Source organism: Condylostylus longicornis, unplaced genomic scaffold (genome assembly GCF_029603195.1).
Source record: "Condylostylus longicornis isolate FDR11 unplaced genomic scaffold, ASM2960319v2 ptg000038l, whole genome shotgun sequence".
Classification (NCBI taxonomy): domain Eukaryota; kingdom Metazoa; phylum Arthropoda; class Insecta; order Diptera; family Dolichopodidae; genus Condylostylus; species Condylostylus longicornis.
The window spans coordinates 4,036,396-4,061,432 of NW_026578007.1; the positions used below are offsets into that span (position 1 = coordinate 4,036,396).

Genomic DNA, 25,037 nt, shown 5'->3' on the forward strand with positions numbered 1-25,037 from the left:
TCTCTTTAAATATTAAAATCAAATTAACATTTTATAAATATTTAATTTTTGTTTTGTAAACTTTCCTTAAATGTATTTTAGATTTACATTCTTATTTTTTATTTTAATATTCTAATTGTAACAATCTAATAAATCTAATTTTATTCTACTGGTCATTATAAAATTGTAAAATAATGTATTATACATATCATAAATTTAAAGTTTTGGCTTATAAAATCTACCTTAAGTTAAAAATTATATGTTGAAAAAATATACATATTTTTTTTTTTTAGTTGTCTTTTGCTATTTCTTCATCATGAATAGCTCTAACCATTTGATATATAACATCACCACAGAATTCTTGCCGACTTTGGCCAACTGAAACAACTTCTTCATGATTTGCTTCTTCATCACTACTGTCATAATCTAAACTGCATTTATTTGTTATTAAACTGAATGCAAATGCTGTAATATCACAATGTTTTGCTGTTAAAACTTCATGTACAGTTGACATACCGACTGCATCAACACCAATTGTTCTTAACATTTTTAATTCGGCAACAGTTTCATAATTTGGTCCACCCAAACATGTATAAACACCTTCGTGTACATCATTTTCACTACCCATATCTTTAATTATACGTTTGCATATTTTTATTAAATCCTTACTGTATGCTTTTGCCATGGGTGGAAAACGTGGTCCAAATCTTGAATCATTAGGTCCTTGTAATGGTGAATTACCAGCAAAACCCATCATATTAATATGATCACGTACAATCATTATATCACCAACTTTAAATTTTGGATTTAAACCACCAGCAGCATTTGTTGCCAATAAATGTGTTACACCAACCAATTTCATTACTCGTACTGGCATTGAACATTTTGCTAACGGATATCCTTCATAATAATGAAAACGTCCTTGCATACACATTACTGGTACACCATTCAAATAACCGAATACCATACGGCCAACATGTCCTTCAACAGTTGAAATTGGAAAATATGGAATTTCTTCATATGGGAATGCATCTGTATTTTCTAAACGATCAGCTAATGAATTTAAACCTGAACCACAAATTATACCAATTTTAGGGCGTAATTGAGTTTTTTCTAATAAAAAGTCAGCAATTTCCTTGATTGTTTCATATGAATAACTAAAAAAAAAAATTAAAAAAAAAAATTGATTAGCTGAAATTTCCAACTTTCGTTTATTTTAATATGTTTAAAGTAAAAACAAAAATTTTTTTAATAAAGATTTGGTAAGGTTGTAATTGTTTGGATTTGATTTGATACATGGAGGATTTCATTTGGAAATTATTACTTCAGCAAAAAGGTTAATAACAAGATGATACTCAATTTATTTCTAATAATTCAAAAATAGGAATTTTTATTTTTTTCAATATCTTAATTATAACTACTGAATCTAATAGCTTCGGCAAAATATTTGAATATTAATTTTAATTTTATAATAATTACTGTTATTTTTATAGTTTTTAATAGGCTTATTAACACAAGTGATAGTTTTTAAACACAATTATTATTCTTAAAAGCAAGAATTTTTAAGTTTTAGTAAAAAAATATTTTTTTAACCTCAAAGTCCTCGTTTTTATTTGGTTCAATTTGTTTATCATAGTGCTAAAGTATCGGATATAAAAATAAACAAAATTTCAAATTAATTTCTAAATAAAAGGCCAGATCGAATTAAGAATGTCAATTATCATTAATTTAATTTAAGTAAAATCTTGATTGGTCTCCATCCATTTTTTCATTTATTGTTAATATGGTTTAACTAAAAATTATTGCAAATAAAATAAATTTTATAAATGTAATGCAATCTGCAATTAAAATTGTAGTATGCTTTCGTTGGCAGCAATTATTTGTTATATTAAAATATTAATTGCAATACTAATTAGCGATAATATAAAAAGAAATGTGATGAAACACTGTGTGAGCAACAAAATGGGAAATTATTGTATTAGACACACTGATTTTTAAAATAAAATAAGGCTATATGTATTTGAAAATGAGACTTATATACAGAATAGCTATATTAATTTAATATTTGCAATATTATGAGAGACATCTTTAACAGACGATTTTAAGAATCGAATTGTGAAACTATGAACTATATGAGATCAAATAATACAGCAGTTCCATTTGATAGTTGAAGATAGCCATATTAATAAATGAGATATTATTTTAAATTTTGAATTTTCGATTATTTTAAATTGAACTTTGTCTTTTTACATGTTATATGAAATTATAAAATACAACATCAACTATAACACTTAATCAAAAAATCGTTAATCATTTAAAATATTTATACATAAATCACATAGCATTTTAAAGGTGGTAATAGTCATACAATACAGTTTTTTTCTTTTTGTGCAAAAATCCTTACGCTGTTACAGAAATTTTATTGTAGATTGTTTCGAAATACATCCTGATGGTCAAAATTTTAATAATTTTTTTTTTTTTTTAATAATTAAATTTCATTTTTACTTTTCATGGAAATCAAACAACAAAATACTAACTGATCATCACTCCTTGGTTTTGTAGAATCATCATTATTTTGATTTGCCCTGTAATTGTATATAAATGATCAGTGTAATATAAAAATTTTTTTCAGAATAAACCAAATAGTTCAAATTTTTAACAAAAGATGTGTATGGACAAGATGTGAATATAATAAAACATTGCTTATTAATTAAAAGCTGTTATATTATGTGACTTATTATTATAGTGAGATTTTTTTTTTATTATATAGGAAACACACTTGATATTGTAAAAAAGTTACAATTTTATAAAATAATGTAGAATGTGATAATGTGACAAAATTACATATACATAACAAAAAACGACATAAAAATCATCAAAACAAAAACAGGGATGAAATTTTCTTGAAAAAAAAAAATAAAAACAATATACATACATATATATATTTCTTATAATTCACCCAGAACTGAATTTTATTGTATATAATAAGGAAATGTTAATATTTATTATATTAGCGATTTTATAATTTATTGAATGATGACGTAAAAAATGACCTCATATGGATTTTATTATTATCTAGCGGAAAAAATAATTTTTATATGTTACTTAAAATTTACCCTAGATTGAATACATTTTACAGAGAAGTTGAAGCTTTAAATAAAAATGTTAAGGTAAGTATAAAATTTAATTTAAAATTCGATTATATTTATTTTATTAAAAGTATTTTTTATTTTAGGTGAAAATAGTAAATATGATGGAAATTTAGAATAAAATCAAAAAAATACTTTGTAACGTTATTCATCGTGTAAAATTATGTATTTGTAATACATGTACCTAACAACGTATGACAATGAAAATTATAATATCAATGAAGACTCTAAGATTATCGTAAAATTCAATTACCAAATTTTACTAAAGTAACATCCTTGCTAACAAAAACACATTTAACAAATGATTTTGTTCACATTTATATACGCTATTTTATGAATGTAGCTTATATACATATATTGTACACGATCTATATTAAAATTAATTTAATTTTTTCTGTAACAATTTAAAAAAATCATTATACTATTTCTTGAAAAAAAGCATATTGTAGAAAAAATTTAATTATACTCAATTATAATAATTATGGCAAGAGTATTAGTAAGCTAATTAATGTCAAAAATAATTTTTTATTTACTTATTTAAAACTAGTATTAGATAATAGCACAATTTTGTTAAAAAAATTTAGTGTAAACGTGTAAAAGCCTCCAAAATTAAAACATTACAATTTGCATTTAACTAAATAAAATCGTGTGTGTAATAACAACAATACATTGCGTAATAAAATTTTCGTGGAACGGTTTTAATAAATTAAATTTCCAATCAATATCAAAATCAATAAATTTAAAAATTTTTTATTCTTTCTTACATTTCTTTTAAACAAAAATGATTTATTTTTAACACTTTGAACCGTTTTTTTTTTTAAGAAGTTCGACTAATAAAATAAGTGAGCTTGATTTAATTTCAAAATTTTGAATTAAAATTTTTGTTCCCTTCTTTTTAAGTACATTAAAAAAACCGAATAAAATTCTTATTAATATGGTAATGGTCTTGTTACCATATAATCCATGACCTCACGCAAGGTAATTGAGTTTGCAACTGTTTCTACTATAGAAACAAAAAAAAAAAGCAATTCAAAATTATAGGTGTATTTTGTAGATATGTACTAGTTATAAAAAAATATATCCATATGTTTTTTTCAATTCATGCCTATATAAAACACTAATCATACAATTGTATACTTTTTATATTTTATCTTTATAGGTATATACATAAGATATTTACAAAAAATTATTGCCGGAATTACGATTGTGCGCAGTCTTTTATATTTTATTTACTTACATTCTTTATATAAATTTAATAAGTCTTGTCTTTCTTTTTCTCCCTAAATACATAATAGTGTTATTTTTAATTTAAAACATGTGTACATTATATTTTTAATTTACATAAATGTAATTTATATAGACATCAGATATATTTTTATATGCAAATATGTAATCAGACATATGTTTCACGTGTTGATTCTTTTATTTTGTTTTTTTTTTTTATAATTGAAAAAGCCGGTTGAAAATTTTATTATATAAGTATAAGAACATTTTATGAATTTATGTATTTGTTTTATGTATGTTTGGAAAATATGTAAAAATGCGATATAATAAACAAATTTGACTATTTTTTAAGTAGAAATTTTATCAAAAAGTAAACTAATAATAATTTTATATAAACTTTTAAGTGAATTTAGGACAATGTTTACTTGAAATTCGTAAAATTTTTACATACACTTTTATTATGAACGAGCGTGTATTGAAACAATCATGACAAGCAAGAAATTTTGAATTATGATTTTATAAATCATTTATTTATATTTAATTGCGTGAATAAATTAAGGACAATTTTAAAGAATATATTCTTTCGTAATATAAAATATTAAATGTGATTTATAGTAGATTGCAGTAGTAATAGAATTTTATATGAATTTCTTAAAGAGTGAAGTACGGAATATTATACAGCCTAAAATAAACTTTTAAATTATTTTACAGTATTAACTGCAACTCTAGGGTCTTTTAAAAAACACACCAGTCTTACGTATTTCTGACTTAAAATAAAAAAAAATGATTTGGTATTGATTGACAACTGCAAAAATTTATCGTTTGTTCTATAGTAGTCAAAAATGTTTGCATGTCTTTAGTAAATGCTGCTATTAAAATTTTATATTTTTAAAAGAGCTGCTTTGCAGTGTCAGCAGTTCTCATTAAACGTACCCACTGCATTCTAGTAGTTAGTCAGAACTTTGTTTTTTTAAAGAACATTCTTTTTGAAAAAGAAAATAACCCTACTATTTGATTAAAATTCTAACATTTAAAATGTTGATCAAAATACATAGATTCATTCTTTCATTCTATTTAACTTTTCAGTGTGATTTCATCTCAAAATTTACCTATCGACACTCTGTAGTATTTATTTTTAAACAATTTTTAAATATAGAAAATTTCAAATATGCTAAACACATAGAACTTACTGTTCAAGTTGCTATTCAACTTTCTTTTTCTCTTTTTAATTTATTCGTAAATAAAAATTTAAATCACAAATAAATATTCCATTCCTTTGTTATATTCGATTTTTTTTTTTATTTTGAAAATCAATAATGAAAATAAATTAACCCAAAATTGCATTATATGTAAATTAAAATCAAAAAAAAAAAAAAACAAATGTGGAAAAATTTATATGTAAATAGAAGTAATTAAATTTTTTTTTATCAATTCAGGCGTTTATTAAATTGAAAAAATTAATTAAAATAAAATAAAAGTAAAAATATATTATAAATAATAAAAAAAAAAATTATTTTCCATTTCAACAATATTATCATTAGCTACCGGAGGGGGTCGGTCACTATGGAAAAAAACAATTTCATGATTAAAATAAAAAAAATAAATTTAATTTTTGTTTTATAATTGATGAAGTTCATCTATAATTTTAAGAAAACAACTTGATGTACTTTATCAGTTTTGGGGTCAGATACTACTATATTGAAATAATTATATTGATATGCAATATTGTTAATCGCGTTTATTGAAAAAATATTCTAAATATTGATGTAAATGAAAAACAAATTTTCATCACGTTATTATTGTGACCGTTCGGTTAAAAGATGCAAAATAATGTAAAATATGCAATTGTTATTTAAATAGGAGTAAGTAAATTGTATATATGTAATTAAATATAGCTATGAAGGGAAATTTTTTGAGATATTGAAATATTCAACTGTTATTTTAAGCACGCAATGTCTTATAGTAGTTTTAAAAATGTATATTAGTAACAAGTAACATATTCATATGGGAATTTAAATGATAAAGAAAATCGTAGGAGAGTGAGTTATTTTCGACTCATTTAGGGCGTGATCGTGTATTTCGCTATCTTAACGCCAAGTGAGAAAAAATTGAGTGAATATTATTTACCTACTTGCGTAATGAAATTTTTCAATGCGAAAAATGTTTTTGTAATGCATATCTCGTTATTTCTAAAATGTGTCCAAAAATCAATCGCTATTTATTGACTAATGTTTTGGAAGGTATGTGTTTTTGAGAAAGAGTGCAAAAATCTGATTGAAAAAATGAGTATCTTGGTGGAAAAATGAAAATTCTGGAATATATCTCACTCTTTCACTTCATTTTTTTTTCATTTTCACTTCTAATGGATATTTTATTTTTCCATTAAGATTACTCCTTTTTTCAGTCATTAGATTTTCGAATTTTTTCTTAAATTATGGACGGAACGTCTCATTTTTAAAAACAAAGTGAATTCATTTTGTACAAATTTTTGAACAAAACGAAATACGCATTAGGAAAAAATTCTTCTAACTCGAAAATTATACATTATAAAAATATATGGTAGTTATTCACTTTCTCCTCAATTGGTGAGTAAAATAGCGAGATAAACAATCTGTTTCTATATATAATAATATTGCTATGTTATAGCATTTTAAATTTGAACTTTTTTGATCGTATAATTAAATAAATGAATGTATAAGCTCTTGAGAATATATTTATGTAACGTAGTATATTAGAATATTAGTAATTTTGAAAATATTTTAAATAATTGTTGGGGTTAAAAAAGTCTATTGGTTTGTTTCTAAATAGTTTTTAAAATTTGTTTACTTCATTTCTTTAAGTAAGCAGTTAAAAAATGTATAACTGAATTTAGAATCAAAGTAAAATTAAAAATTTCGAATATTTCAATAAATTCACCCCATAATACGTAAAACTAAAAAAAAAAACATTTCACAAAAACAATTCCTCATTATTTGAAACAAATATCAAAAATATAAAAAATTATTTGTGTTAGAAATTAAAGTTTATAATTATGTAGTTTGAACTTTATATTTTAAACAAGATAATGAATTTAATTCAAATACGTATATTTATAACATATGTAAATAATCATAATTAACAAATGATGAAATATTATAATAAAAGATTAAGCAAAAAAAAACGTCAAATTTTTAGTATTAATTTGATTTTTTATAAAATTCATTGTCAAGGTTAATGTTAATATTAAATAAATTATTGAAATTAATAAGCATATACACATACTTAATCCTACAAAATTATACCTACATACATTTATACTGATATACCTTGCTTATTTATTAAAATACGTTTATATATTAATCTTACGAAAAAAGATATTATGCATATAAGAATCTATTTTTATAATTTTATAATGAACTTTCTTACATACTCAAATATTATGTTAATGATAAACAGAGTGTTGGTAGTGTTTGTGAAAATTACGCGTTTCAAAAATATTTTTCTCTCGCCGATCGAAAATTTCTACGTATTTGTAATTAGTATATTTATTTTTTTTTGAGTAAATACAAAGAGAGTCGTTTGCCGACCCGAAATAATTGGCAAAATTGGCATGGACGCGGTTAAAAACACTTCTTAATATAAAGTGTATATATAATTGATACATTTTTATTTCTATTTCTATTTTTTATTACTATTTTTTCGTATTTAAAAATATTAAATAATGAAAACCTAAATAAAAAACAAAAAAGATTAATATTTACAAAATGATTTTAAATTGAATCGATTATTATTTTCAATTAAGTCAATTAAAATCGATTGAATAAGAAGAGAAAAGAAAAATTAAAATAATAAAGTTTTTTTGAAATCGCATCGCGCAATTTTAACATATATTTGAGTTATGGCACTATTCCGTATCTTTAAAATTTTTACAATGTTACACATTTTGAGTTAGGTAGAATGCGTTTTTGCAACACAGAGATTGTGCATTTGTACTTTAGATTGAGCATGTGTTAGTTTATATTTAAATTGACATTACGCTAATTTTTGAATTTTTATTTTAACAACATTATTTATAATGTCAATTTAAAAAGAAATGCCAACAGTTTAAAGGCGGTTTCAAAACTTTGTGTTTGAAAATACAAAAAGAATATTGCCATTTTCTCGAATAGAATTTATTATAAAAAAATTAATTCAATACTTTGTGATATTTGATTCTGCTTTATTGGTTTAAAAATTTTTGTCTCAATAAAAGTAACTACAAATTCTAATCTAAAATTGCATTTTAAAATTAAAACACAAAATTAAAATAGATTTTTACGAATATTTTGTAAAATTTTATTATAAGTTATGTATAGGTCTTTAAGTTTAACAATGTACAACTTGTAATAAAATTAAAGAGATACAAAGAATAGAAATTATCGATATTTTGATGTATCGATTTAATTTTTTTTTAAACTTTCCTTATTCTAGATAATCTAAGAAATAATTTATACATATTTCACATGTGATTAAAATTTTGTTAGTATTTGTACACGTGAAAATGAAATAATTGTATGTAGTTATATGGGTATCTGGAAAATTCATAAACTCATATCTATACTAACAAAAAGGTGAACTTTGATAAATTTCGCAAAATTTAAAATCGTTTATTTGTTTTGTTTTTATAATAACGGTATACTTATTTATGATAATAAATATTATGATAATAAATATTATGATTATAAATATTATTTACATAAGTATGTGGTGCTTTTTATTAAATATTTAATGGGTAGAATTTTTTTCAAAGCTTATCATAGATTTGCGATATTTAGCTATAATCATATCAAAATTTGTGTGTTAATGAATGTTAGAATTACATTTTCGCACTTCAAAATATGGGTGTTGACTGTTGATTAAATTTTTATAATACAGCAATCCCTCCTATAACGTAATTTTTGGGACCGAAACATTTTTACGTTAAGTGAAATTACATTATAGGAGGTCCAACTAAACTAATATGACTAATATGTATGTATCTACTTGATATTTGCCTAAACTAGTAAGTTGTCTGTTGGTAAAGAAAGAAATTTAAATGAAAAAAAAAAGATTATTGCATATTAAATTATTTTAAAATTACGTAAAACGAGGTAAAAATTACATTAAGTGAAAATAGGTAGGAAAAATAAAATTTACATATATCGAAATTATATAGTAAGAGGTTACGTTATAGGAGGGATTGCTGTATATTACATTTGTTTTTAATTGATAATGATTTTTTTCATCTCTTATTTAATTACGTAATAGAAGGAAGATTATGGAAACATAAATTAAAATTTTAATTGAAATATTTCAAATATTTGTTTTATATTTTCTATTTTGTTGTTGTCAACGTTCAATTAATTTTATTTGATATTTAGAAAAAAGGAAAATATAAAAATTCTATTTAAGAATGATAATAGATTAACTAAATTAATTTAAAAAATATTTGTATTAGTTAATTAATTTTTAATATTAGTTTTAAGTATTATCGTTCAATAATGTCGGGAAATTTTTTAAAAGTAAGAAAAATTATTGTACATAAATTATAAATTTGAAATCTTTGAGCTATAAGATATTTCTTTAGATACAAATGTTTCAATTTGATATGATCTAATAATTAGTGAATTTACGTGAATAGGAATATGAAGTTCATTAACGATATTCACTATGAAATGGAGAGATAATATTTCTTTTTTTGAATTAATTTTTTAAATAAAATAAGATCTAAACATGTCCACAATTTTATTTCTTGATTTAGTATGTATCTTTGAAATTTTACTGATCTTACTTAAAAAGCATATTGAGTTCTATTGAGATTGGGCATGTTTCTATTGCCTAATGTCAATACAACTTGTAATTTGTCACAATATTTATCAAATTTATTTATTATGTAACTATAACACTTTAATAATAGTATGTAATTTAAACATTTGTTTTACATTCTTAAAAATTAATGAACCATCACCATAAAATAATATTTTCTTTAATAAAAAAAAATTAATTAAATTTAATAATCTTACTCGTCACAATAAAATTCATTGATATTATTTTCAATGTCATTTCTATTAAAATTATTTTTTTTTGTTACAATTCCACAATTTTCCATTTTATATGTTATTAATTATTACAAATTCAGAAAAATACTAAAGTTAAATTTCAAATTACCACGATTTTATATTACAAGCACTTAATTTTTTGCAAATATTTCAAAACACTTTACGTATAATTAAATTTTTTCAAAACAATAATTATGTTTTCAATTAAAAGCTTTCGCGCATCTAATGAGAAAACGTGTCTGAATAATACGACGTCTAACATAAATCTAAAAAAAAAATTGATTTCCAGGGGAATTAGTTTTGCTGGAAATTATTTTTATTGAATTGTTTTTTTCTTTGCAGAATTTCTATTAATTTTTATGATTGCGCTACTGCTTTAAATGAAAATGTAAAAGTTTTTCAAGCGTTAAAATATTAAATAACAATATTTATTTGATAATTAATAGAGAGAATGTTAATTTGAGTTCAAGTCTCTATATATATATTTTTTTTTGTTATATAGACCGTTGCTTTTCATATAGTTTTATTAATTTTTTCTTGATAATTTTGATAATGTATTTAATCAAAGCTTGATAAAACATGTAGTGTACAATTCTTTATTATTGCATTGTATATACACAGAGTGGTTCTAGTTTCCTTTTGGCTGGAAATAATTCCAACAGGTTTATCTTGAATTATATTTTTCTTCTTCAATTTTGCAAAATGTTTTTTTTTTTTGGTGTATATAAAGTAACTTTTCTATTTTTGGCACTCTGCCACAATTCTTATATTGTTGTTAAAATGTTGTTTTTTAGTAGAAAATTGAAGCTACTTTAAAATGCGCGTTAGTTTCAATTAAGAGGTTTATAATTGATGTTATAGCTTATGATTTATAGTATTTTTTTTTTAATTTTTTGCCATTTATGTCTAAGTTTTTTTCAAATTTCATATTTTTTAATAAGCTATAAAATTTTGAATAATATCCTATCGCTTCAACTGATGCATCTTAGAGATCTTAATTTGTTTCAAAATAAAAAAGACAAATAAAAAGTAAATAAAATTTTGATTTATCCTCCTTTATAAGGAAAAATATTAAAACAAAATGTTAATACTTCCTTGATTTTTGAATTTCGGAGCCGAATTAATTTCTGACTTAAAAACGTAATTTGCACAAAAAAACTAGAGTGAGGTCAATCTCTTTAAATCCTGGTTTAGTAGTAGTTACCCTAATCATTTACTAAATTTATGCAATCTTTAAAGAGAATCTTACAGTCTCAGTTGTTATTGCTAAATTACTAATATTGTAGAATAAAAAAAGAATGTATATGCATGTACACTAAGTCCTCGAGATACGACATTTTTGGTTCCAGAAATTTACGTGTATGCCGTAAGTCGAATTGTCGTTTGAGGAGGAAAAAAAATGTATGGAAACAAAAAGTGAATTATATATTTTATAATATAGTTTACCTATTTTTAAAAAAGAAGTAGTACAGTTTAAATAACGAAGCCAATAAAATGCAATGTTGTAACAAAATAAATCAAATAAAATCTGATTAAGTTGATAATCTAAAGCACATTATTGAGCGATGACTTCAATTCGTATTTTTAACTACTGGCTAGTGTTTTTAACTAGAAAGAGTTCATGATTGAAGTATGTGCTTTAGATTTGCCGTATAATTAAATTCGATATAGATTTTTATTCAAAAATCAATAAAGTCTTGCAAAAACAAAAAAAATATCATATTAGAAGATGTCGTATCTTGAGAACTTAGTATATATGTATGTGAAACTTACATGCCGTCAAATGTTGATGCATTTAAACCATAATTATTTTCTTTAAATTCAGCATGCAACCTTTAAATTATAAATTGAAGTTAAATTAATCGAAATAAATTTATTAAGAAACAAGAGAACATAATATGTAAGCAAAATATTGCATTTAAAGCTTGCAGTTTATACATACAATATTTCAAATATAATTTAAAGCATTATACACTGCTAAAAATAAAGAAAATGTTATATGTGAAAGTGTTTTCAAATTATTTTGTGAATGCACCTAAATTATGCTAATGATAAAATTTATGCATAGAAATTTTATGTTAAAAATTATTTATTTTTTTTTTAATAACAGTAATTTTAATAAATTATTGCAACATATTATAAATTGTGCAATTATTTAATCGTTTTTTAAAAACATTTAATTTTTTAAAGTTTTAAAACATATTTATGCAATTAAAATATAATTAAATTAAATTAATTGAAAATGAAAAATGATGTTGAAATTTCTAAAGAATGTTGTTTTAAATTCTCATTTCTTCATAATTATTTGTTTGACCTTAAAAAATATTCTAATATAAAATATTTTTATGTCAGAAATTAAATCAGAATTTTATGCATATTTTAATGTAACAAAGTTATTTATCCAGATTATATGACAGATAATTAACATTTTTATTATTAATTATATTTAAAATTGGTATATGATCGCCCGTATGCTAAGGTATAAAATTACGTTGTACATTTTTTATACTCTGAATTATTTTATTACCAACATTATCATCAATATTTATTAACTTTAACTATTATTACTGGCATTCTTTGTATATATTTCTCATGTTGTAATGATAGGGCATTGCAATAACTTAAAAATATAACATTCAGAATATTCCTAAATAAATGGTGTCAAATCAATTTAATTGTTTGTGATAATTAATAATGAATGACTATGATGTAATAACCTTATAAAAATTTCAACAACTATTTATCTATATGTAATATCTTTTAAAGATATTATTAAGCATTATTAAGCTTTTCACTACTTCCTAGTAATAGTAATATACGTTAAAAATGTTATACGACTTTCTTATTATGACTTAAGCTTATTTAACTTCCTTGAAACTTACATACCTATATATGATTTTCATGCATGTAAACTCCCGTTTATCATATTATGAAAATTTAATTTTGGGATTTCCCCATAGATTTTTATCGGGTAATTTTTAGTAAACGATAGCACACGATAAGAATTTTACAAGTAGTTTTTTTAGTTAATAAAATTAAAAAAATATAAGTATTTCACTATTATTAACATAATTGAAAACTATAAGTAAAGATAAATTTGATTTTGTATTTTTAGGAACAGAATTGTTAGTAATCTAAACTAAATAGGATAACTGTAATAATGGAGAAGAATTTAGATATCGCAAGAAATGTTTGTTCAAAAACTTGTGCCGATAAATTTTGAATAGAAATTTCCATTGAATTAAATAGTATAAGACCTTATACAAGATATCTCTAATCCTTCTTCGTGTGATTCTTACTTCTTGATGCAGTTCTTTTTCTTCGTCTTCAAAAACAAAATTCAGCTGATAACATTGTATTATTTTACTTTATTTAAAACAAAACTTGTCTATGGTAAACTTTTTCTTTATTATCAAATTTTTCATATAGCAGTATGAGTTCGTATTAATTTAAGAATCTTTGATCTCTCAAACAAAATAGTATACACATCAATAAAGCTTTTTTATTTTATCATTTTACTTTAATTTATCGGTTTTATCGGTTCATAATACTACGATAAAACGATAACGATATTTCTATAGCATATCGTACATCGAATTTTTTCATAATAAGGACCAATATAAAAATAATTCGTTTATTGTTCTAAAAGGATCCATTGATATTAATATTTTTTTATAATATATAAACATCTCTCCAATTTTTGCAGAAATATAAAACGAAGCGAATTGCTATCAAAATAAATGAATTTAAGATAAATTATATTAACTTAATTTCATTTAAGATTAATTTTAGAATTACTAAGCACATTTAATGATGGTTTAGTAGTATGTATTTGGCAAGGACAATAAGAAATTTTAGGAAATTTCATTAATTGCTTATATTCAATTTTAGTTAATATTTTATAATATAATTTTATGCGGTTTTTAAAATAATATTACAAAATATAGAAATAATACTTTAAATATTCTTTTAATTTTAAATTAATAACACAGAAAAATAAAAAAATTATAAACACCCTCTGTGAAATCTATATAAATTTCATATAAGCAATTTATCTAAATCATATTTTAATAAAAATAAAAATTGGACATGTTAATATCAAATAGTCGGAATGAGCACATAGATAAATATAGCATAAAGTGAGTGAAAGTTGATAATCTAAAATTAATAACCTTAATCCTTTAATATAAAATTACATAGGCTAATTTAAAATTTCTTTTGGTAACAAAATGTGATCAAAAACAATACAATTGTGTGTTTTCAGTTTTTGTGGCAAACAAAATTAATCTGTAAATTTATATATTATCGACAATATTATGTACATATAACATCATGTTTGTATATGCTTATGTGTTTTATAAAATTCAAATTTATTTAGTTTTCAAATTTAATTGTTGAGTAAAAACAACTTAATTTCTGTTGAGTTCTGTTTTACTTCTGACAGACAAGAAGTTGAATTCTACAACTTCTGATTTTTATGATTTAGTTTTACTATTGAGTAAGAATTCCTTACAAAAATTACGGAGTTTAAAATATTCTAAACATTTCTAATTTCAAACAATCTGGAAACGTTTACATTTTTATTCTGTAAAAATTTAAGGCTCTTTTAACATTGTCACAAAAAAAATTATTGAAAGGAAAAATGAGTGAACCTTTTACCAAAGAAAAAATTAGTGAACAGCTGTTTATATCATGAATTTTTTTTTTCAATTTAAAAAGAACTATTTTTAACAATTTATTTTTAAATGATGATACCAAAAATAGGTTAATTAAAAAGTGAATGATAAAAGCAACAGGTCTTTAACTTCTAATACAGACACGACACGAAATTTTATGAAAATTATACTAATTGTCGATAATATACTTAATTGTAATATAAGCCAATCTTTATACGGAAAGAAAAAGCACGTGTGAATGAAAACTTACCATAAATTTTCAGCTGCTGTATAACCATTAGCATTTCCGTTATGATCAGTACTATTAAATGCTGAACCATTTATAACATTCTTATTATTGATAACATTTGTTGATGAAACATTATTTGAAAGACCCGTCATTTTGAATAACACTTTTATTTAAATTTGTGTAAAACAAAAATAATTTTATATGTACTTAAAATTATAACTGGTAAATAGTTATGAAATTTAATTTTTTTTTTCCAAAATAGTTCTTAAACAAATTATTTCTTTGGTATTTTAAAAATTTTTAATTGTCTTTATTGCAATAATTTTATTCACAAATTTCTTGATCTTGTTTTCTTTCTAAATTTTTATTTTAAGGAAATTTTTTTGCAATAATCTTCAATAATAAATATTTAGTTTTTTTTTTAAATAATATTCTTAGTTCTGTTTTATTTTTAAAATGTATTTTGTATTTATTTGCACTATGTTATTGTTTACAGTTTGGCTACTGAAAAGCAACTATTAAATTCCGCTGGATTAATGATCGTATTTATATTTTTTTTTCTATTTATAATTTTATTTTTATTTTTCTCTTTAATTTATATTCAATGATAACATAACAATATTAATTGTATATGTGTGTATTCTGATATACTTATTTACATATGGATGCATATGTGTAATATGTACATAAGTATATGCTTTAGTGCATAGTGTTGTTGCGATGTGAGCTGCCGACAGCGACATCTTCTCCGTATGTTCTGTTATACTATATATTTTTGCTAATAAATTAATATACATATGTACCTATAAGTTCGTACCGAATGTTGTCTTGTATTAATTGATAATAATTATTTAATATAATTTGTGCTTATTTATATTATACCGTTATGTTATATTGTTTACATTTTGAAAAATAAAAGACAATAATATGAATGTATGTATTTTGATATAACACAAACATACTTATGTAGTTTTTTACATAATATGACATATTATTTGCAAAGGTATATGTTCCCGATATATAATCTAAGTATATTATAATATTATTGTACTTATATGAATTGTTATAAGATTATTAATATAATGAAAAAATTAATAATAAAAAGTTCCTTTTTTTTAATTTTTTTTTTTGATTATAATATTTACATATGTATGTATAAATAATTATGTATTTACTAAATTTATTGGTACATAAGGTAAAATATATTATTTTATTGAAAAATTTAAAATATGTAAATTGTAATAAATATATGTATATCATATTATGTATACTAATACTATACTATTTAAAAATTAATTTTTAAATTGATGAAATTTTACATATGTATGTACATACACACGTGCATAAATTAGAAATACGAATTTCTTTCACTTACATACATACATATATGTATATGTGAATTTTTCAATTATACATACATATATTGTTTACTCAGTCGAAATATTTCACATGTATTAATTATGTATAACGCATGCATGGATGCAGTTGAGGATTTTATATGTTCATACCTTTATTTTTGTAAGTACAATACGTATCTATATTAATTAAAATAAGGGAACAAGAACAGACCGAAGGCGCTGAACAGAATTTTTTGATGATAACTATTGTTAACACAGAACAAGAGCGAAATTGCGAAATAAACTGGCTGCATAGAATGTCACACATATGGAAACAAAGATGTCGAAAAACTTGCCAGTATTAAAATATGATTTTACCGCCGTCAGTTAAATTCGCGGCAGTAATTTTGCTTCATTTTGAGCATAACCCATTACCACATTGTGTATTCTAAGAATTTTGACATTTCAGCGCGAAAAATCGCTCCTGTTCTATTTTCACCTAAAAATGTTTTTGTTTGGCACTTAAAACGGCTGTCATATATAAAAAGAGTGAAAAGAGAAATTAGATATAAAAAAATTGAAAAGAAACCAGCACATACATTGTACATACTTTTAAAAAATAAAAGATAAACAATACAAAATTTGTGGTATTAAACACTAACTCATACATATGCGATAAGCAATACCTATTTGTCGTTATATCGTAGTCGAGCCCCTTTATTCTAAAATGTGTCATACATTAATCGTTAATGAGTTTAAAATAATTATATAAACATTCGTTAAAAAGTATAAGATCGTTTGCTTATGTTAATTTACATATGTACGCATGTTTATGAAATATAAAGTGTTATTTTTGTGACTGCACCATGTATATGCTAATTTTTTATAACATTAGTAACGAAATTTTACACAAACACAAATACATATAATTTTTGTTTATAAATGTTTATGACACATACACCAATATTTGAACGGGTTATTATTATCAACTTGTTTTTTTTTTATTGGCTCAATTTAATTTTTAAATAAATTTAAGAAATTAAGGCAACTTTATTTTTTAATTTTGCAACTTTTTTTTATTAAAGAAAGATGATATTTTAATTTTTATTTATGTTATCACAATCTGAAGGTCATTTATTACTAATTAAGTATTCTTATTTACCTTTTTTGTTTAGAATTCCAGAATTCTTTATTAATTTTTTTTTCGGATTTTTATTGTATTGAATATAAATTTTATATTTTTTTCGCCAAAATAAACTAATATAATATGTACATATGTATACGAACTAGAAATGCACAGATTCTGCTAAAGAATTAATTTTTTTTTTTATGTTATGAATAAAAAAAAATACATATTATATAATAAAAAGGTTGGTTGAATGGTTTAGGTGACTAGTACGACTCCGACTGAATAGAGGCTCAATTAGCACAGGTGTGTCGTTTTCCAACCAGTTCGTCGAAAAACCAGGTTCTCTTTGTGCGTTCGGATACAAAAACCACTAGAGACATTCTTGATCCTTTTGCTAGAGATAATGTTCGGTTCAACCACACTCGCATTACTCAACGAGAACAGCCCAACCCTTTTAATATTATTATTATTTTCAACTAATAAAATTACACATACATATATGTATTATGATATAACCAAAATTACATACACAATGTGTAAAGCTAGTGAGTACGGAAACCCCTCGCGCAAAGTCATTTTTGGGACCGAAAATTTACAATTTTAAGTCAAATGACTCAAAGCGAGGTTCATACCCAACCTTCTAGAGAGGTTTAAATAACTTAAAGTTGAAAATGACATTAAAAATTTTTTGAAAAAAAAGAAAGTGACTTTATGCGATGGATTACCAAATAATCTTGCCGAATCTATGAAATTTTTATGGAAACTAAATGTGATTACATGTGACACAAAAAATTTATATTTATCATTTGTTGGTCAAAAGTTGGATATGCAATCAAACATTACGCGACTTTTTTCAACTACGAACTAGAAAGCGGCACAAACTGATCAAATATTCAAAAATTGGAGAATTTGACTTAAAATAAAATTTAAAAATTCTAAAATCCGAGCAGAATTGATATAATTTGTGGTTCAATGAAGAGCCATAAACCATTTTCAATTGCATTCAACAAGTCTGAAAATTTCACACTTTCAATCTTTTAAAAGAATTATTGTAAATGAAAATTTGAAAATTATATTATCAGTTTAAAATAATTTATTTTTACATAACTGTACCTTACTTAATTTTCGATCTTCAGAAATATATTTCTAAGAATTTTGGCCTTCTGTTACCTATTTTGAGTCCTCAGTTTCTAGTTAGGTATATTAAATGCGATCCGGCAGGTACGTAATTAGTAAACCATTCCAATTGATTAAAATATAGTGCCTTAAAAGTTTTTATGTTTGTACTTTCGTACTTATGGATTTAGGTACTTTAGTACTTATGGACTTATGCACAATGGTTTTTGTTATTTTATACAATCGTATGATATTTAAGATTATTAACATAATATGTATAAAGTGTATGTATTATGTATATATGTATATTCATACGTATTTATTTCACTAAAATTTTTTTAACAAATAATAAACATAATCAATATTTGGGGTATTCCCGAAAATAGAACAAGAGTCTAATATATGTTAATAATGAAGTTTTTTTTATTTTTAAAATAAAGAAAGCATTTAAATATTAAACAGGTTAAAATGAAAGCAAACTTTTATATGAATATTCGCAAATTTGGTCCTCGCGTTAAAATTTATTGATTTTACATTTTTATTTTTTCTTTTCTTTCAGCAAAAATTTGAAATCAAATCAATATAGTAATTGCTTAATAATGGGAATTTTTTAATAATGAAGCAAGAATGAAGGAACTGATTAAGCAAGATAAATTAATGCTTTAATTTGCGAATAATTAATATTTAATGTATTTTATCCTGATTAGTCATCGATTGAGAAAAAACTATCGACTTCTTTTAAAAAGGCTTAATTAAAAGTATCCATCAATAATTTATGGTGTGATTTATATATAAAGGGAAGTGTTAGAATGTATGGAGTATTTGTAAGCAAATATTACTGAAATAAAAAGTAAATAATACTGGAGTCAAGATATCCGGAACAAAGTAGAATCAATTTAATTTGAAAATCATTTTATTAAGCACTTTTTGAAGATTATTTTGAAAAACATGTCCCATAAAGTACATATTGCTTGTTTGATGGATTGTGAAAAGATTTTTTGTTAAAAATAAGGTAAGTTCAATTTAAATTACATAAATTTATTATCTAAGCAATTTTTTAATATTTTTCAATACGAATAAATATGCAAGTACAAAATAAAGCAGGAATTAATGAATCAAAAAATTCGATATCTAGGAAAAATTATAAAAAAAAAACAATTTTTAATCAACATTCAAAAAAATCTAAAATCAAACTTAATTTGTATAACAATTTGTACGAATTTTAAATTTACTTCATTTACTTGTTTTATCTACTCTAATGTAAATATAATAGCCAATAGGTCTATTCATAAACGAAATGCATAATGTGACACTTATATGCAATGTATTTTTGACATTGTGCGTCGTATTATGAATGAAAATGTTCTGGTCTATACATTTTTGTTATCTTGAAATTCATCATTTTCGCATCTCAGTAATTCTCTAAATACATAAAAAAATTTTTTAATAAATTTCTGTAATAATAGATCTTTCCATCAACACAATATATCGCGATATATAGCGACAACCGCACTATATCTGTGTTCATAAACAAATGTTGCTGATTAACTTTGTTCTTAATATTGTTAATCTATAAAAAAATATTTAAATTTTCATGGCTAGTGCAATTAAATCAGCTATACTTTTTTTGCAGTTTTTTTAGGAATTCGTCTGTAAATTGTTGTACTTCAAAATAACAAAATATATTTTTGTTTCAGTTTCCTTTTTTTGTTTTTCTTAATTTTTATTTTTTCCTGAAATAGAATTTTCCACTACTTGGCCCAAAATAAATAATTGTTTTTTTTTTAACAACATTTTTTGTTCATGAACACAATACTTCAAATTCAAAATAGCAAAACTTTTTATACAATACTGTTAAAAATATTGCGTATGTACTCGTATCACATTATTGTTCTGCAGTATTGAGTTTATGAAAATGCCTAATAATCTAATAATGCACTAAGAAATTTTTATTAAAATTATATTTTGCTTATTTTCATAAATTTATATTTTGTTTATTTTTGATCAGACTTTTACATATTATGTAAACGAAAAGAAATGTTCTTCAACTGCAACCCAAGAAATATTTATAAATAAATTTGATTTGCAACATTAGTTTATGAACATGAATATAGCGCAATTTCCTCTATTTAACATGATATACGTTACTACGTTTATGAAAAGCCCTATTATTATAGTTGGAACTTTTTCTGGTTAAAAAAGTTCTAACGTGAATCAATAGTAAATTTCTTTTTTGTCAGCTTTTAAGTTAAGCAGTGACTTACAATTTTGTGAAACTCATACTGTCGTATTACTCGTAAATTTTGCTTAGAACATAAAATTATTGTGTTTATTGATGAAAGAAAAATTTACAAGTCTATTTAAAAAGCTTAATGGATCTACATTTTTAAAACTTTGTTTCAAAGATTTTTAAAACTTTTATTTGATATTAACCCTTCTGGTCAATATTCTGACACATAGAATACATACATATTGTAAGATAGTGACTAATATGGTATTTTTTCAAAATATTTTAATATTTATTCATCTCGACTTTTAACAGCAGTGATTAAAATCTTTGAACCCTGATATTACAAAAAATTTTGAATATAAACAAATTACGGAGTAAATAATTAAAAAAAATGTTATTTAATTGAAATAACATTCTACGCAATTCAATTGAAGCAAACACACATACGTATGTATCTACGTGTATTTCGTACAATTTCGAATATTATTTTGTTTACTATTTTATTCACTGTTTTTAAACAATACTCGTATTATGGAGTAGAAAAATTTATTTAATAAAAGTAAATTATTTAAAAAATGCGTCGCTTTGTAAAGGATTTTAAGTGATAATAATTCGCGTACAGTATTATGGTGTGTTTCGTTAACATGATGGATTCATAAAAATCTAATTTAATCTGTCGTTTAATTTTTTTGTGTAAATACACAACTTCATCATATACTATGACATTTTTCGACTAAAACAAAAATTTTTCATCAAATAACTCAAATAATTCAAAAATCCTGTTACTCAAAATTTCAACGATATGTCCACATGCGTTTTCTAACTTCGAACGCATACAATGAGATATTATTATTCAATATTGAAAAATTGAAATCGTTTAAAGAAAGATAACAACATACACTTTATTTCTTTAGCTTTTCTTAAATCACTTCTAATTTTAAATGTGAAACCGTGACAAAAATTTAAATTTATTTACAACTCAATCTCATATTCTGAATTCCATATACATATCTACGTAGCAATTCTATGTATAAGAGCGATGTTCAATTTAAGCATTTTTATTTCATAGCATCATTTAAGATTGTGCAATAAAAATCTTTTAATTAATTTGAATCTCTTAAATGAATTCAATCAAATTGTTATCGATATTTTAGATAATTGGTATACAAGCAATTATTTATCAATTGCTTTTTATTGCATAATATCGTTATATGTATACGTTTTTGAACATGGTAGATTGAAAAATAGAAAAAACATATTCACGGTGTACTAAATATATACAAGTAAAATAATATTTATTATACCCTGCAGCTTCGGGAAAGGCATATTAACTTTGGCATTGAATTTATTGGAATACCACATCTCGATGACAGCTTCGATCCTATTAACTCCAAAAAACTTTGCAGGCCCCGAAAGGCTACAGCCCCTTTTTAGCAAAAACAAACTAAAGGCTCCTAAATGTACTAAACATGGTTTGTCAATAATAATTAAATTGCGTAGAGAACTTAAATACTACATATATATTCAGTTGAAGTAAAACATACTTTCCACCGATACACGAACCGCGTTTCAAAATATTTAAATTTATTATGAGAAGAAATATTTTTATGGTTATTAATATTATTAGTCTATTTAATACGTAATTTCGTCCGGATGGGGGCAGTTCAAAATATTGTAGCCTTTATCAATTTAATTAAAGTAGCTATTATAAAAATTTATACTAAAGTTGTTTTTCCAAAACCTAGTAAGTATTAGCATAATATATTTAATTTCTTTCTATCTTTTAGTTTCTTAGATATATTTATAAATTATTTTTGGTGTTACATGGGAGCTAGTTGAACTGCTGCTTTGATTTAGTTCTAATTTAAACTTTGTAAAAATTGGAAAAAAAATAAAAAGTATCAAATTTTTAAATCTAAACTTTTTTGAAATATCACAATATTTTTTCGTATTGAAATCATTAATAAATTTTGTTATTAACAAACTTTCATACTTTAATTAATTTCGTTACAGAAAATTGACTTGAACATATCACAAGCAATGGTATTAATAAGGAATAACTTTAAATGCATGACTGACTTAGAATTTAATAAACGAGATACTAGACAGTCACCTACCTATAACCGAAATGAAAAGAAACATCATATTTCTTTATATGCAAATGCATCTATAATTTATTATATATATATTTGGATTTTGAATTTGTCATCTAACATAGAGGCAGAACTATCATCAATACAAGAATAAATTTTACGTTAAAGTTGGAGGAGTAATTGGAATATTGTTTTACGTGATTTTAATTATAAATCCATAACTTACCTAATTTTTAAAATGATTATATTTCATCCAATTTAGTTTTAAGATTGAAAGAGATTCAGCGCATTTTTCGCAAAATCAGAATGCAAAGTCCTCTTTAGCCTTCTGGGAGAATCCTAGATAACATGGAGCCGAGAGCCGGCAGGCTTTAGTATTTGATTATATATCCAAATTTTATTGTATATTGATAACGAAGAACGCCTTTCCACTAGTTATTTAAACTTCCTGTATTCCTCGTCGAGTTGAGGTCTCTTTTTCATTATGTGCTCCTTCCATCTGAGCTTTGCGTCGAATGTCATTCCCAAATACTTCGCCGTATTTGCAAACGGAATTAAGACGCCATTTATCCGAACCGAAAATGAGTTATCAATTTTCCTGTTAGTGAAATTAACGTGTACTCACTTTACCTCGTTTGGTTTTATATTCCACTTTCTAGTCCACTTTGAGATCTCATCACTTGCCTTTTGTAATTTTTGTGTAGATTCATTTTCATTTCGTCCTATTGCGGTAACTGCTGTATCATCAGCAAATGTGGCTGTGGTCACTCCTTCCGATTCAGGAATACGTGTATAACACGTGTATAACAAGTATAATATCGGGCCCAATATACTCCCTTGTGGTCCCCCCGATCTGATATCCCTAAGCGAAGAGTACTCCTTTTCCTGCTTAATCGAAATACCCTGTTAGGCAGGTAAGATTCGAGCAGGTCAACATACTGGCTTGGTAGTAATTGTCTAAGTTTTTTTATTAATCCACAATGCCAAACCTTATCGAAGACCTGGGCTACGTCTAAAAATATGATAGAATATATCGATTTTTAGACGTAGTGATTCTGGCGAAAACCAAATTGATAATTCGGGATTAACTTTTTGCTTTCAATTATTGGCTGAAGCCTTCTCAAAAAAAGTTTCTCTAGCAGTTTTGAAATCATCGGACACAAATTTGGTTAATTAGAAGTCGCCTTGTCTATAAGTTTGCCAGGTTTGTGCAGCATTAATAATCTCCGTAACTTTCCAAATATCAGGCACGTAATGAAATCTTATACACGCATTTATTAGGCGCGTAAGCAACGTTATACCCCTTTTGGGTAATTTTTTTAAAAATATCGGCCGTTATTAGGTCAAAGCCTTGGAGCTTTTTTAGATTTGAGAGTCCTGATTTCCTCTATAACATCTTTGACAATTGGAATAGTCACCCTATACGAAGCAAAAGCAGATTCCTCATTTTCATGCACGCCTTGATTGTCATACGTACAGAATATATCGGCCAATTGACCCCAAACTTCATATAAAATAAAATTTTAAGTACTTTTACAAACCAAATAGTTATTGATTGTTAATACCATTAACATATACATAAAAAATTTCTTTAATTTTTTTTGTTTAAAAAATTTAATGCTTTTTAATATTGTCTAAAAAATTATGTTATATAGGTATTTCATGTATATACATATAATGAACTGTCCTTTAGTCAGTGTTACTTTTGTTTATTGTTTGTCTCAATGTCCGTGTCTATGTCCGTATATTAAATTCATCTACCCTATTCTATTTCAAATTTCTTATCATAATTTTCTTCTTTTATTTTATTTTACATGTC

The 25,037-nt window shown here is 23.6% G+C and overlaps 1 protein-coding gene across 6 annotated transcripts; it reads right to left on the reverse strand.

The window, feature by feature from the left end:
- On the reverse strand, positions 1 to 15,772 carry LOC129609157 (purine nucleoside phosphorylase). 6 transcript variants are annotated; one of them, XM_055521056.1, is made up of 3 exons: positions 15,335 to 15,772; positions 2,517 to 2,564; positions 1 to 1,136 (listed from the first exon to the last, which is right to left on the reverse strand). In XM_055521056.1, exons 1-3 carry the CDS (start codon positions 15,463 to 15,465, stop codon positions 269 to 271), a joined length of 1,047 nt encoding a protein of 348 aa, XP_055377031.1. In that variant the 5' UTR covers positions 15,466 to 15,772; the 3' UTR covers positions 1 to 268. The 6 variants fall into 6 exon arrangements, with proteins under 6 accessions (XP_055377031.1, XP_055377032.1, XP_055377035.1 ...); XM_055521057.1 differs by lacking the exon at positions 15,335 to 15,772 and adding an exon at positions 10,373 to 10,542; XM_055521060.1 differs by lacking the exon at positions 15,335 to 15,772 and adding an exon at positions 3,893 to 4,490.
- Positions 15,773 to 25,037: the final 9,265 nt, after the last annotated feature.